General features: G+C 31.6%; 2 protein-coding genes across 2 annotated transcripts; one reads left to right on the top strand and one right to left on the bottom strand.

Annotated features, from left to right (window-relative positions):
• Window positions 1-269: 269 nt before the first annotated feature.
• Window positions 270-10,270, bottom strand: LOC136979998 (EEF1AKMT4-ECE2 readthrough transcript protein-like). Its single transcript, XM_067276020.1, has 20 exons — window positions 10,056-10,270; window positions 8,940-9,046; window positions 8,810-8,860; window positions 8,571-8,732; window positions 8,402-8,479; window positions 5,927-6,106; window positions 5,665-5,846; window positions 5,524-5,586; window positions 4,693-5,058; window positions 4,515-4,613; window positions 1,987-2,064; window positions 1,816-1,910; window positions 1,658-1,722; window positions 1,448-1,499; window positions 1,299-1,366; window positions 1,106-1,233; window positions 959-1,024; window positions 769-855; window positions 610-674; window positions 270-527 (listed from the first exon to the last, which is right to left on the bottom strand). Exons 1-20 carry the CDS (start codon window positions 10,253-10,255, stop codon window positions 425-427), a joined length of 2,295 nt encoding a protein of 764 aa, XP_067132121.1. The 5' UTR covers window positions 10,256-10,270; the 3' UTR covers window positions 270-424.
• A 1,756-nt stretch (window positions 10,271-12,026) lies between these two features.
• On the top strand, window positions 12,027-12,704 carry LOC136979973 (venom protein 302-like). Its single transcript, XM_067275999.1, has 4 exons — window positions 12,027-12,136; window positions 12,240-12,287; window positions 12,355-12,466; window positions 12,533-12,704. Exons 2-4 carry the CDS (start codon window positions 12,241-12,243, stop codon window positions 12,680-12,682), a joined length of 309 nt encoding a protein of 102 aa, XP_067132100.1. The 5' UTR covers window positions 12,027-12,136; window position 12,240; the 3' UTR covers window positions 12,683-12,704.
• The last annotated feature ends 1,711 nt before the right edge of the window (window positions 12,705-14,415 follow it).

Below are 14,415 nucleotides of genomic sequence, written 5' to 3'. Positions count from 1 at the left end.
ATACATATACCTTATACAAAAAATACGTAAATATTTTAAAAGTTACTTTTATTTTTCTTTTGAAATATTTACAATTAAAAATGTTATAATTAATGTTATAACCATTAAAATCATTGTAATAAAAAAAAAAACAAAATTAAATTTGAAAATTAAAAATTTCCGTTACATCTAGAAATGAAATATACATATTTTTACTCCGTTCTAATTCGTTAATTCAAATTTAAAATTAACCAATAATCGATTATTATAGGAAAAAATTCGTTTTATCACTGATTGATTGATCTTGCATCATTCTCTTTCATTCTTTGCAATGTTTAAATATCTTCTAAGAACTTTTTTTAAAAATCTTCCTCTCGTTCATTTATACAAGAATTAGTTATAGATGTTGAGATCAAAATATTTTAAATATCACCAAAAATTGAAATTATTTCCACATTTCACATTTATCTTTCCTGTTCATGGCTGAAGTTTCGGAACAAGAAAACACTTCCGAAAATATTTCGTTGTTCGATAGCGCATTATTCACTCTAATTCATATAAAAATATTATAAAAATAAAATTTATATACTTAATTTATAAAGAAAATATTAAAAATTTTACGACATTTACCTATACTTTGCTTGAACATATTTGCCTTTCGTCCAGTCAGTTTGATTAGATACTTCGCAATAAGTCTGAAATAAATATAAATATAGGTGTTATTTATTGTATAAAAAACTATAAAATTTATGTAATTCTTATAGTTTTATAACAGTTTTAAATATACACCTGAGCGTATTGGATAAAGAACAACTGATGAGCGTTATAATCCAAACTTGGTAATTTAAGATCCTCATCCATATCCCTTTGGTATAACTTTCATAAAAAATAATAAAATCATTTAATTTTTATATTAAAAAACTTAAAATATATATATATTATAAAACATTTCGTAAATTAAATACAAGCAACAACTTACTCCAAGAGCCGCTTTTAAAGCGATGTTATCACGTATGATAGCTTCTACAACGTTGCGTATATCATCCTAAAAATAATATAATATATTAAAATATTAATTTAAAAGTTATTTAAAGGATTAAATTATTTAAATTTGCAAATATTTAACCTCTTTCATGTTATCTTCGTTCAGTCCCGTGTCATTAAAGTATTGATATTTATAGCAGTTCCTCCTCTCGCGATACTCATCCAGGAAGTAATCAGATACATTACCATTAAATTCACTATCAAGTATATCTTTAATATACGATAATTAATATGCTACATTAATCAGTCATCATTTATTATATATAATGACATACCTTGGATGCCAAATATCGAGTATATAGCTTGAGCAGTTAAAGTCCCAATACTACTATATTTAGCAAATCTAATTGATTAAAAATGTTTATATTTAATTAATTTAATAGAAATTAAATAAAAATAATTAAAAGTTTACAGTTAAACTCACTTAAAATAATCGGGGATGAAGTAAGGAAAACGAAGAGCTCCCATAGGCAAAACTGTAAAGTTTAAAAATATATATGCTGTATATTACCTCCGAACAACGGACACTTTTTATGTTTCCGTCAGTGGTCGTTGTTCAGAGGTTTGATTATAGTATAATTATAAAGTTAATTTCCTACTTAAATATAAAGGATACAAAAGAAACCGATCTTACCTAAGACATTATCATCAGGATAATATTTGATCTCGCTACTGATTGGTGGTGTTGTTATAAACCAACTAAAAAATAATTTAAAAAACTGAATTTTTAAGGATTTTTATGTATAATTTACACATAAAAATGAAAAATTTTATTAATTTTTTCAAACTGACTTTTCTTCAATTCTCGGTTCATTCATGGATTGTTTCCTGGTGATGTTCTCTTCGTTTTGAAGAATGGTCGAAACGATGGGATTGTCCGTTTTAATCTGGAATTATTTTTGTAAAAAAAAACATTAAAATAAATTCAATGGATTTTTAGATATAAATAAAGAAATTCTTTACTTTTATATAAAGATCTTTGACTTTATGACGATCCGTTAACCAATCTGGTCCGCCGATAGCAATTTTTAATTCTTCTAACTAAAAAGATTTAGAAAAAATATAGTAATTAAATTATTAAATTCTATATGAAGTAGAAAATGCCATATACAGGGTAGTTAACAGGATTGAATTTAAGACTGCTACAAGTCGTTTGAAACATGTCACATGTTATAAAATATCTTAACTAAATTTTGGGCTAGGCTATAGACGAAGAAGGAAATATTGTTGCAAATTAAATATAAAATTTTGATTATTAAAATTTTAAAAAATAAATTTTATTATAACCAATTCATACTTTCGAAACAAAATTGCGTAAGAATATTCATCCTTAATATTTAGAATAGGCTAAATGGAAATATTCTTTATATACTTAAAGGTGTGATAAGCTTATATAAATTAGGCAAAAAGCAAACAGTCAGACAAACTGACGTTTGAAAACATGAATATATACAATACTAGTGTAATACTGGTAAAACACATACAACAGGAAAAGACCGCTTCTCCCTCCATTCCTATGACGATTCTTACAAGCATCTGAGTGTCTCTACTGGTTTTTCCAGGTGCAACACATCATCCTGAGTCATCGATCAAGTGCTCAACGAAATCAGCAAGCTCGACGCCTCTAATCTTGCCCTCTGGCAAAAAATAGAGGCATTCAACACATTCATAATCCCTAAATGGCACAACTCCAAAGAAGTCCCTAGATAAAATCGACAAGTCTATTAAACGGGCCGTCAAGCGATGGATGAACTTACCGCAGCGCGCCAGCGCCGAAGTTGTATACCTCCCTTACAACCAAGGGGGTGCAAACGCCATCCCTACCAGCACATTGGTCGACACAGCCCAACTTTCCCATGCGGGTCACCTTTTCAGTTCGAGAGGCCCTACGATCGTCGGTATCGCCTGGAGTGTCCTAACGTCAATCGTCGAGAAGCGCATCAGAAGACACCCGGATGCAGTAGATGTTTGCCAGTATCTCAACGGCTCCTTGTCAGGTGAATTTGGATCGGAGCCAACAGATATCATAGGCATGGACGCGTCTACGAATAGCAACTCGACGACTACGTATAATGATCAACGTCGAATGGACACCAGGCCCGGACCGTCTCCCCACTCTTTCTACCGGCAGCAGAATCATCCAGAAGCACCAGTGCCTCAAGACCCTCCGCATTCTGATCGGCGCATCACATCTGGAGAACCATATTACGAAGCCCGATCAAAGCAAGGTGTACAAGTAGTGGCGAAAGTAACTACTTCTTTTCAAACGGGAAATACACTCGTTTCTCGGATTGGCGCTTCATCCATCGCGCCAGGCTGAGCGTGATGCCACAAACGCTTTGGCACAGATTCCAAACGTTGCCGTCGCCGCGGTTACCAAAGGGAAACACTCTCCCACGTATTGTGCCACTGTCCGCCGAACTTTTCCATTCCTATGATCACTCAGGCGTCACAATGCGATTCTCAACCCCTCGTAGCTGCTTTCAACGAAAAGGATGCTACAATATACAGCAACCAGCGTGTTCCTGGATTCAACGGCAACTGCCGACCGGACTTGGTGATTATACACAAGCCATCAAAATCTGCAACGGTCATCGATATTACAACGCCGTTTGAAAATGGACGAGATGCGTTCAGCAGAGCCCGGGAGGAAAAGGTTGCTAAGTATCAACCCTTAATCCAGCATCTTAGGCAACCTCAGCACCTTCATCGACGCTTTCGTGGTCGGAGCCCTTGGGGCTACGACCATCAAAACGAAGCAATTCTTCGTCGCCTCAACATCAAGTAAGCAAAATTAATGAAAAAATTGATGGTGAGTGACTGTATTAGGTTTAGCAATGACATCTACCGTCAGCATCTCTCTAGCAGACGCTTACCACCTCTACTTATGGATCTCCCTCTTGACAAGCAACGAGCCGTGTAACCGTGGTAACATCTGTGTAAACGCAAACAACTTTGTAATTTGTATTTGCGATCCTTTGTATTCTATCACTCATCGAACCAATGTTGTCGCGACTTCTTAACCATTTGTAACTACGTGAAATTTACTGGCGTGCACTAAGTCCATGACAACGCGATCTATTCCTCCTATCCAAGATTGTAACCACGCGAACTTAACTGGAAGGCATTGAGCCCATGGTAACGTGACAATACTTTAACAGCCTTTGTCATTCTGCATCCTCTTGGCCTACAGGCCACTTTTGCCTTTCACCATCTGTAAATACTTATAGTTTCATTCAACAATAAACGCTTCTTTCTATTTGTCAATATATAGTGCGATCGTAAAGTCTGCAATGGGCTGGGGAATGGGAAGAGCTTTCAGGTAAGAAGAAATGACGTCACAGGTAGACTGTGTTTCGAAAGAATTAAAGTAAGTTATGCCGTCACCACTCGGCCGAGCTAAATGGGCGTGGCTCACTGCGGAGAGACTTTACCATCGCAGTGTAGAAATCATTTCCAGATAACATAAAGAACGATAAATAAATATCTACCTTTACACGAATATTTTCCGCAACGTCTTCATCTAACCAGTCTTGATAACGAAGCACATTGTAATAAATTTCTACCGTAGCCTGTGCTAAAGCTTTGATCTATGAAAAATAAAATCACTTGATTACAATCATTGTATGTCAAATATTCTTCATATTTAAAATATCTTAAAAAATTTACCTCCTTCTCTCCATCTTCTTCGTATTCTGTCTTCCTATACAATGTACCCAAAGCCATGCCAAAGATATGATTGGTGATGTGGATGCACTGCTTCCATTTTTCTATAAAATATCTTGGATAGTCGAAGATATTGTTACCTTTATTCATATCTTTAATGAGAGCCATAAAAGATCTTCTAAAAGGGGTACTGATCAGGGGAAGGAATCTCATGATGTGTCTCCAAGTGACGTAATTTGTGGCCACACTATCGTTCAGAAATTTGCAAAATACTTCCGCGCTGTACGATGGACAATCATCTTCGAAGACTACATATTCGGGTTTTGTGTTGGATTCGTATATGCTTACAATTTTATGAGCCAGATTTTGCTGTAATAAGATTTAACTAATTATTCACCATTACAAAATTTTTAATATTAATGTTTTTAAGGAATTCAGTTCGGGAGTATTGCCAGATGTTTGTAACTAAGAGTTTACCTCAAAAAGGATGCAACTCTCAGCTACAAACAGTTAGAATGGATATTGCAATTACAACTTTAACTGAGTTGTTTGTAATGAAATTGCGTTTTTCTGAGTTGAAACGATTTCATTGCAGTTCATTAGAATGAAAAAAGAATAAATAATAATAGAAATTGTTCTTCAGTAAAAGGATTTCGTCGTAAACAGTTTCCATCATTTTATTATTGCTTGCAATGAGAGTGCTCTCAATGCAAACTTCAAGAAGAGGATATTTCTCCAGTCGAAGAATTACTTAAATAAGATTAAAATACTAAATATCATTCATGAATTTATCTCAATTATATCAGATATATGTATAGCAATACCAAAAATTACCTTTTTCTTGTTAACGTCACACGAATCTTTATAATCGTCATCACACGATACTTCAGAAAGCGACTGAAATGGATCAACAAACGTAAAAGAGTATAATTGATGAAAATTTTAAAAATTAATAAGAATATTTAATGATCTTACGGTGGCAAGACGAGCTTCAAAATCAATCATTTTTTCTGCTAAATCTTTCACGGAAGTCTTTTCGTTTCCTTGTATGGCTTTTGTGGCACGTATCATTTCTTGGTAGGAAGTTCTAGAATTATGATACTGCGTCATCGATCTATCACAATAAACTTCTTCTTTCAATTGAGTAAGTTTATCTTCTGGCTAAAATCACAGTTCAGCAATCACAAATTATTAAATTGTTTTAATAATTTCTTGCATAAGTCAGTAGATTAATCACTCGCCTTTGGTTTGCTGTAAATCACATGGTACTTCTTCTTATCCTTTTTGATAAAAACATCAAAAAATGGATTACTTCCTAGCGTTGTTATTTTAGCAAATAATTTCTCAAGATCGTTTTTATCCGCATTTGAAAAAATAGCATCAGATAGCTCTCTTATATCTTTGAAGCTTTCCACTTCTGAAAAATTATAATTTGATATTTTCATAGCTTCAATAACATTAGTATTTTAAATAGAATAGAATAACTTAGATTGTTGAGACACAAACTTAGTCAAAAATCCAATTACAAAAATGTCCCACCAGAAATTACAAAATCATAATTGTGAAAGACCAAAATGAGCTGAATATAAGGATCTTTAATTAAAGTATTCTTCGCGGCATGGGATCGTACAGACAGTTATTTTGATCAATAAATGAGTATTTACTAGGATAGGATTTGTAGTAAATGAGGATTGGAATGTAATTAGTAACCGAGTATACACCGAACGTGTTCTATTAGAAAAGATTTGAGAATATTAATGGCTATTTACGTCACATATGCCCGAAAGATTGTATGGTCAGGCGTTGTTCTGACGAAAAGAAGACTTACGTGTCATAATAGTAATACAATAAGCAATGGGATCTCACTAACTTATTGTAAAATATAGTAAATAATATAAAGTACAGTGCTACTCTGTTTGCCAGATTTCTGTGACTGAATTATAGGATACTTAAAAATAATTAACGTTGCCACCTCCAAATTTTCACTCCATTCCCTTCAAGCCCCCAAAAGTGTAATAAAATGATTTTTACTAATCATTTTGTTCATATTTTTAGATTTTGATTTAGAATTTAAATCAAATGTTAAAATTTTCGTATTCACTAAAAATATTTAATGGTAAACCATAGCTTTCCACGGAGAAGAATATGGATTAGTACGTAAAGAATAGGCGTACACGTGTAAAAGTACATAGCTGCTATTACGCCATTACATTGTAAAATGGAAACAGTGGACAAATTACATCCTTTCTTTTGGTAATCATTACAGTGTGCTATATATCTAGATGAAGACAGCGATAATATTTAGAGTTAATAGGATTTGTTGAATGATCATACGACTGTATCATGATTTCGGTATTCTGAGCATATCGGATTCTTTCCGAAGTTTCACGAATGTCTTCACCCAATCATCGATACCAGCAACCTTTGACTTTATAACTCTGATCAATGCTTGTTTTCAGTGTGGCCAAGCAGTTTCGTGAGGGTCAATTATTCGGCCTCTCTCGAATTCACTCAATTCTTTGTAAGACTGATACCATAACGAAAATGAGTACCTATTTACAAATAAATTGAACAATCCCTTCTGGAATCAGTGATTACGAATGTAACTGGAATCAGACATTTAGAACGAGGTAATCAGTAATAGACCAAACTTTCTAAATTTCATTTCCTTTCATGTAAATCGAATAACTCGAGTTATTTAATTTAAGAAAATTACTAGCCAAAGCACTAGGTTCAAAGTTGATGCTGTAATTAAATAAAATTTTGTTATGGTTAAATAATGGCGTGTTATTTAATTAAAAATTATAGTATCTTCAATAGGGTGAGTTTGATTCCAGATAATAATAAACAAATAAATGATCAATTGACACTGGAAACAAATGATTATGGGTTGACCATTTGTTTCTACTGACCATTTCAAGGATAAGAATGAATTAATCTGTATTCTATTTTTGTTGAATTGTGAAAATATATTTGTTTTTGCATAAGTTTTTAAAAATAAACTGACTTTAATTTGATAACAATATAGTAGATTTATGTACAGGGTAGAAACGTGTAACTTTTGCCTCACTCAAGTGCCCACCTAGGAACTGTGTAAACGAGTAAAATATTCATCAAACAGACTTAATTCTTTATTTATTTCATCAATAAGATTTTAAATTATGCAACTGCACAAAATAGAATTTTTAGAAAGATTAAACCATATTTAACTTCGATAAATCAAGGTTTATGTAAGAAGGTCAGGACACGCGTACTGAAGCTGCCATTTTGGGACTTTTTGAGTCGCATGTTTAAAACAAACTTGTACGAGCAGTCAGTTTTATACGACATTAATCTAACTAAAATTGCATAAATTAGTTTAATTAATGTCGTATAAAACCGACTGTTCGTACAAGTTTGTTTTAAACATGTGTCTCAAAAAGTCCCAAAATGGCGGCTCCGGTACGCGTGTCTTGGCCTTAAATACACTTTGCGATAAATAAGTTCCTAAAGCTGACCTCTAGCGGCGAAAAGCGGAATAACTTGTGGACGAAACCGAAGCTCTACTTTTAGTGTAATATGAAATATAGTTCCTCGTATTTTTGCATAATTTTTTGACTTATTTTACTAATAAGATGATTTTTCCCAATTGATTAGATCGACGGTAACCGATAGGAAACGTTATTTTTCCACAAAGTGTAATTAAAAATATTTAATAAAATGGAATACATACTCGAGCTACACTTGGAATAAAATTCTCTAGCCTTTATAAACTCTCTTCCTTTTATCGATTTATGATTTTCTAAATGATCTAGACAATAAAAATAAATAAATAAATTAGTTCAAGAATATGTAAATTATTTTTTCCATTTCAAAATAAAGCCTTAAAAATTTAAAATTACATCTTATGAGCCTGTAAACTTCATCTTCCACGTCATTAGCAACTGTGTGAATCTTCACGATTTCGTTAGTAACGTGAATTTTACCGTAATGTCCGCAGGCAAATTGATAAAAATCCTTGCAAGGATCCACGGAATCATTCATTCTTTCTCTAATATAATTCACTTTAAAATAAAAATAAATAAATTTTATTTTATTGTATCCTCAAAGCTATACAAAAATGAATATATACTTAACTAACCTTGCTTTAAACAATTGGCAGTTATGCAAACGTCTTCCATACCAGAACGGCCTTTATAATTATAATTTAATAATTTTGCATATTTAATTAACTAAATATATAGAAATTTTATAAGGATAAAATTACTTACCGCATCCATAAACAAGAGCTAAAACTAAACATATAAATATAATAAATAATATACTGGATAGAATGATAAGGCACTGTTCTAACTTAGTCTTTTTCTTAAATGCTTTCCTAAAAATAATAAAAGTTACTTTAATTATTATTAAATTTAATTATATTTATGTTATTATAAATTCAAATTAATGTAAAATTTTATATATTTATAAATAGAGCAATGTTTTTAAATCGTTTGTTCTGTTGCTATCGTGTATAACGCGCACGGATAATTGTAAACATTTCATTGCTTTTTTTATTATTTCTTTTTAAGATATTTTTTAAAGGGAAGTTAGAAAGAATTATATATTATAAAATTCCGGTTTGTGTCTAAGATCAATTGGAGTAATGTCTCATACATGACCTTGTTGACAATTATTCTCAATCGTCGTCGTTCTCACGTCTTACATCACGCGGGACAAGACATTCAGCACACTTACTGATATTTAAATTCTTCGATAATTAAAACTTTAATTAGAATTAATTATGCGTATTTTAATATTAATTTTCTATATTTTCTAATTGCCTTTCTTTTTGTTATTTTTCGATTTTTTTGGGGGGGGGACAAATATTTAGAAAATTTCTTGGATATAAATTTCTGCACGTTTCAGAGACGTGCCTTTTTATGCTATTTAATCAAATTTATATTCAAGAATAGAATCCAAGTGATATTAAGTGAATCTTAAGTAGTTAAAACCATTTAAACTGTGAAGTGTGAAGAGTTTTGCGGTTATATAATCCTATTTTTATTCAATGAATTTCTTAACTCACACGTGCCTGAAGAAATGTTAATATTTTAAGTATACTTTAAGCGTGTGTAATTTTTTCATGATAAAACAGAGTAAATTTATGACTTTTATGAACGTTTTATTCATTTAGTATATGATAAATAAGCTTTTATGGGGAGCTGCGTATGTTTTATAACGTTATATCTATGAGAGGAACCGCTGCAATTAAGTTGCTATGAAGCGAGTTTGCGTGAATTTTTACGCAGAATTCGTGTTATAAATTACGTAAAAAGCATAAAAAATGATATTAGGTTATGTTAAATCAATAAAACTAGTAAAAAAGTTTGGCATAAACTTACTTAATATGCAAGAGCAACTGGGACAACTTCATGCACTCCATAGTTTTGGAGGTGAATCCAAAAGGGTTCAATGTAGTGTTTACTCCATACGACTGACGTAGAGGAGGAGGAAGATGACTGCACAGATGGCAAACTACGTCATTTAGTGTCGCTTCTATCGTTCTTGCATCATATATAAGTTCTACCAATGTCAATCTCATTCAGTAGGAATAGAATGCATATTAGATTGTGACGTCAATGAAAACCTTTCCTTAGAAATATTTTTATTTTTGTAACAATTAAGGAATGAAGTCTTTTAATTGAGAAATTAATATAACCTAATTTAATTACTAATCTACTGCTATTTATGCATACTTGATCGTAATCTATTTAAAATATAAAAAATCGAAAGAATTTTCGAATTCTAAATTGCTCTTTCATATATGTAATTACACGCCATTTTCTCTTGGATTATTTCTCGGAATATGAAAAAGAAAATGTTATCAACCAAATTATAACATTTGGAAACTATTAAGAAATATATTAATAACAATTATATTATGACGTCAATGAAAGAAAAGTCCACTTTATGTATCCAAGACATAAACAACTTCAGACAGATTTTCATACTATAAATAACTTGTTAAATTGTATATTGAAATTTGATGTTGAGCAATAACAGATTGTTATTTGTATAATTTGATTAATAATACATCTGTTTTATTTCATTTATTTTTAATTTGTTAATTACTTTTTATTCCATAACTTTTGTTGCTTTTTTCCAAAGTTTATTTACTAACAAATCAGTTTAGTTGTTAACTTATTCCTTAATTTAATTGTTTATTTATTCCAGAATTTTGATATTGACAAACTTTTTATCATAGATTAATCAATTTCCCGTTTTCAATTGTTCATTTTTCTAGAATTTTTTGATATTGACAATCAAATATTAATCAATTTCTCTTTTGTAATCGTTAATTTTTCTAGAATTTTGATATTGACAAATTGTTATTGGTTATTAATCTATTCCACCATTTAATTGTTAATTCTTCTAGAAATAGCTGGAAACGTTGTTGCTGGACTTTTCCGGCATTCTTTATTTGTTTTCATCTCTAATAATTGCTTCAGTTATCTTTAAGTCTTCAGACTGTTTCGAGAGGTATTAAGGAGGCCATACATCTCGAATCAATGGTGCGATTTTCCTGAAAATTTCTCGCAACATTTCTTTCTAATACGCAAACCTCCTCGCGAAATTTCAGAAAATTTCGACAAAGGGCACAGGAGTTATTAAGCTTCAAATTGGGTAATAAAAATCGTACCCCTCACACAACAACATCCATACTTACAGAAAACCCCCAACGTTTTCGAGGTCCACTGAGTCCAGAACTGTAAAAATCTTGGGGGGGGTCATTTTTTTACCGCCTGCCATACTTTCCCTCTGTTACGTAACAGCTGGGAAAGTAATATTGACAAATTATTATTATTTATTAATCCAATTCGTTATTTACTTGTAATTGTTAATAATAATTTTTTTTTCTAGAATTTAATTATTATCAATTTTAATTTGAATTCTAGAAGTTAATTATTATCTGTAAGTTATTAATTAATTTCATTGTTTAATTATTAACAGAATGCTATTCGTAATTAACATCATTTAATGGTTAATTTAATTTATAATTATATTTCTTAATTCAGCAGTTAAATGAAATTAAATATTGCAAGCTCTTTTCTTGTAGTAACAATTTAAAAGGATTTATATTATTTTTATTTGAAATTTTTATCCATTTTTATTCATTTAATTGGATCGAGTATCGGGAATATATTTATATTATTTTCTATTTTTATTAATTATAATTTATATCATAATAAATTAATTAAACTCTCACTAATGTGCACTATCGTTCCACTAAATCGCTGAATTTAGATATAAATTAACCGTATCCATAGATATTATCACAGCAAATTTACCTGATGTTAAATTTCTCAAGAAAATTATCTTTCAGAGTGTTTTATCAGCAAAATTTTCAATATATAACCGAAATTCTTCATTATTTTTTCTCTTTTGTTTTATTCAAAAGAAGAAACAATACCTTATATTTAAAGTAAGTATACCTTTCGAAATCTTCACAATAAAACAGGGTGGAGCATAAAAATTGAGTCACCCTGTACATAAAGATATCAATTTTTCTTCAATAAATTTTACAGAATGAAAGTCTCGACATTGTTTTTAGTGGCGATTTCCTGCATTGCTGTGTAAGTGTATATATATATATATATTTTTCTATAATATTATCAAGAAATTAACGGTATTATATGATAGATCATACGCTCTGGATTGTCCGGATTGTGATAAATCTAAATGTTCTCCTCACGGTGTTTGTTCAGTTGGAATAGTAACGGACGTTTGCGGATGTTGTGACGTTTGTGCTAAGGTATGTGTAATAAACACTACTTTTGTGGTATTATTATACAATTTTTAATACTTTATTTTCGCACAGAACGTTGGAGAAGAATGTGGAGGTCCTTGGAACGTTTTCGGTCTATGCGGTTCTAAACTGGTCTGCCTTAAGAAGCCACCTCCACCGGATGTGAAAGACCATGTGACTTGGTACTTCAACCAGAAAGGGAGATGCGTTACGTTTCTGTAATTATAAATATCAAAAAGAATAAACTAAAAGTCTAATTAAAATTTACGTGTAGGGAAGTGAATTATTTTTTAAAACTTACCTAATTTATTCTCAAATAAATTATAATTTCATTATTCTTTCCTTGATTTTGTCCATTTAGAGGAAGATCTGATCCACACTTGCACGGTTGAGAAGGAAAGAAGATACTTAGATATCTTTTCGTGCCTTTTTTCATTCTTAGTTAATTCCAATGGAAATTTAGAGCATAATTATTAATATAAATTACAATAGTTGAATTATCACTGCGTGGGTGAGTTAGGTGCTCTCATCAGAGGACCCCGGATTGAAAGAACTGTCCTGGTAAGGGCGATCAACGAACTCTGATCATCTTAATTTATTTTGATAAAGAGTAAAGTAGGAAAATTGTAGGTATTAATGGAATAAGGCAACTCAGCACGTGGGCGATCTGCGCCCGGTTTAGGTGCTAGACAAGTGGAGTAAACTGGGAAAGCCACTCCGTTTGTGAGGTGAGAAACCGCGACCGAGCGCCAGTAGCGTAACGAGGGGTAGCAAGGGGGTGTATTATGCACCGGGCGCCACTCTCAGAGGGGCGCCCAAATGGTCTCCAAGACAAACTATGTGTTTCTGGAGGGGAGAGAGGCGCCAATAAAGTGTCGGGCGCCAGTTATGTTCGCTACGCCACTGCCGAGCGCTCAATGATTTTATCCACTCGGGCAATGTTTAACCACTAGATTATATACATATTTTAATGTTTATCGGATTTTATTTGCGTAACTATTGAGTAACCCTTTACAAATGAATGTCAAGTATCTTCTGATGACCTTTGACCGCGTTTAATTTCCTAGACTTGTCTAGACGGCGAGAATTCTTCGATCTAAATCACCAATTACCTAATTGAAATGGTGACGTCGACTTTATTAAACGAATCGAATCGGAATTTAAGAGAAATAAGCGAAAAAATAGTCGCGCCATCTGGTGTTGCACAAAGTATTTATACGACAATTCCTTTATAATTTTTTAATATTTTAAAAAAACAGTAATAAAATCTAATAATTATTAATATTGTGTTTGTTAACAACATACAATTTGATATTTAAATAATACAAGACTCATTTAACATATAATTTTTTTTTTTTTAGCCATGCGGTTTTAGGTAATTCGAAGTGTAACTTTCTCAATTTTTCCGTCGAGTGTCGCCATAATCGGTGTAGAAATTTTAAAATATTGAAGTATTTTCACATTATTAACCGACTTATTATTAATTATTTATATGCAATTTTAAATAAGATTTCAATAATACATAATTTACAAAAATTAATAAGAAACATAAATTGTTCGCAGAAGCGAAAGTTTAAAAAAAAATTCGAAAAATTGAAGATAATCATTAATTTCTTGTACATAAGTTAATTTATAATATTGTTAATTAAGAAAACTTTTAAATAAAGCTGGACCCTATTTAGGTATAACCAACGCGAAGAAAACCCCTAAAACTCTACTGTTGGCCACGCGCCAATCCACGACCCACTCCCGGTGTTCGGAGGATTTATAGACACTGTTATTGGAGGATACTTATTGGGCCGCAATTTGAAAAATATTGTAGAACTATAAATTTACTGTCGTATGTCTGCTGCCTATCCCTAATCTCGAGAACGGAGTTAGATAGATGAAAGTAGAGACCAGAAAGAGATTCGTAAGAGAAAGAGGACCGAATTAACTATTGTATTGTATTGTTG

Source organism: Centruroides vittatus, unplaced genomic scaffold (genome assembly GCF_030686945.1).
Source record: "Centruroides vittatus isolate TY-2023 unplaced genomic scaffold, ASM3068694v2 contig_658, whole genome shotgun sequence".
In the NCBI taxonomy this organism is placed as follows: Eukaryota; Metazoa; Arthropoda; class Arachnida; order Scorpiones; family Buthidae; genus Centruroides; species Centruroides vittatus.
The sequence above is the reverse complement of the archived record's forward strand: the minus strand, read 5'-3'. Positions and strand labels throughout refer to the sequence as shown.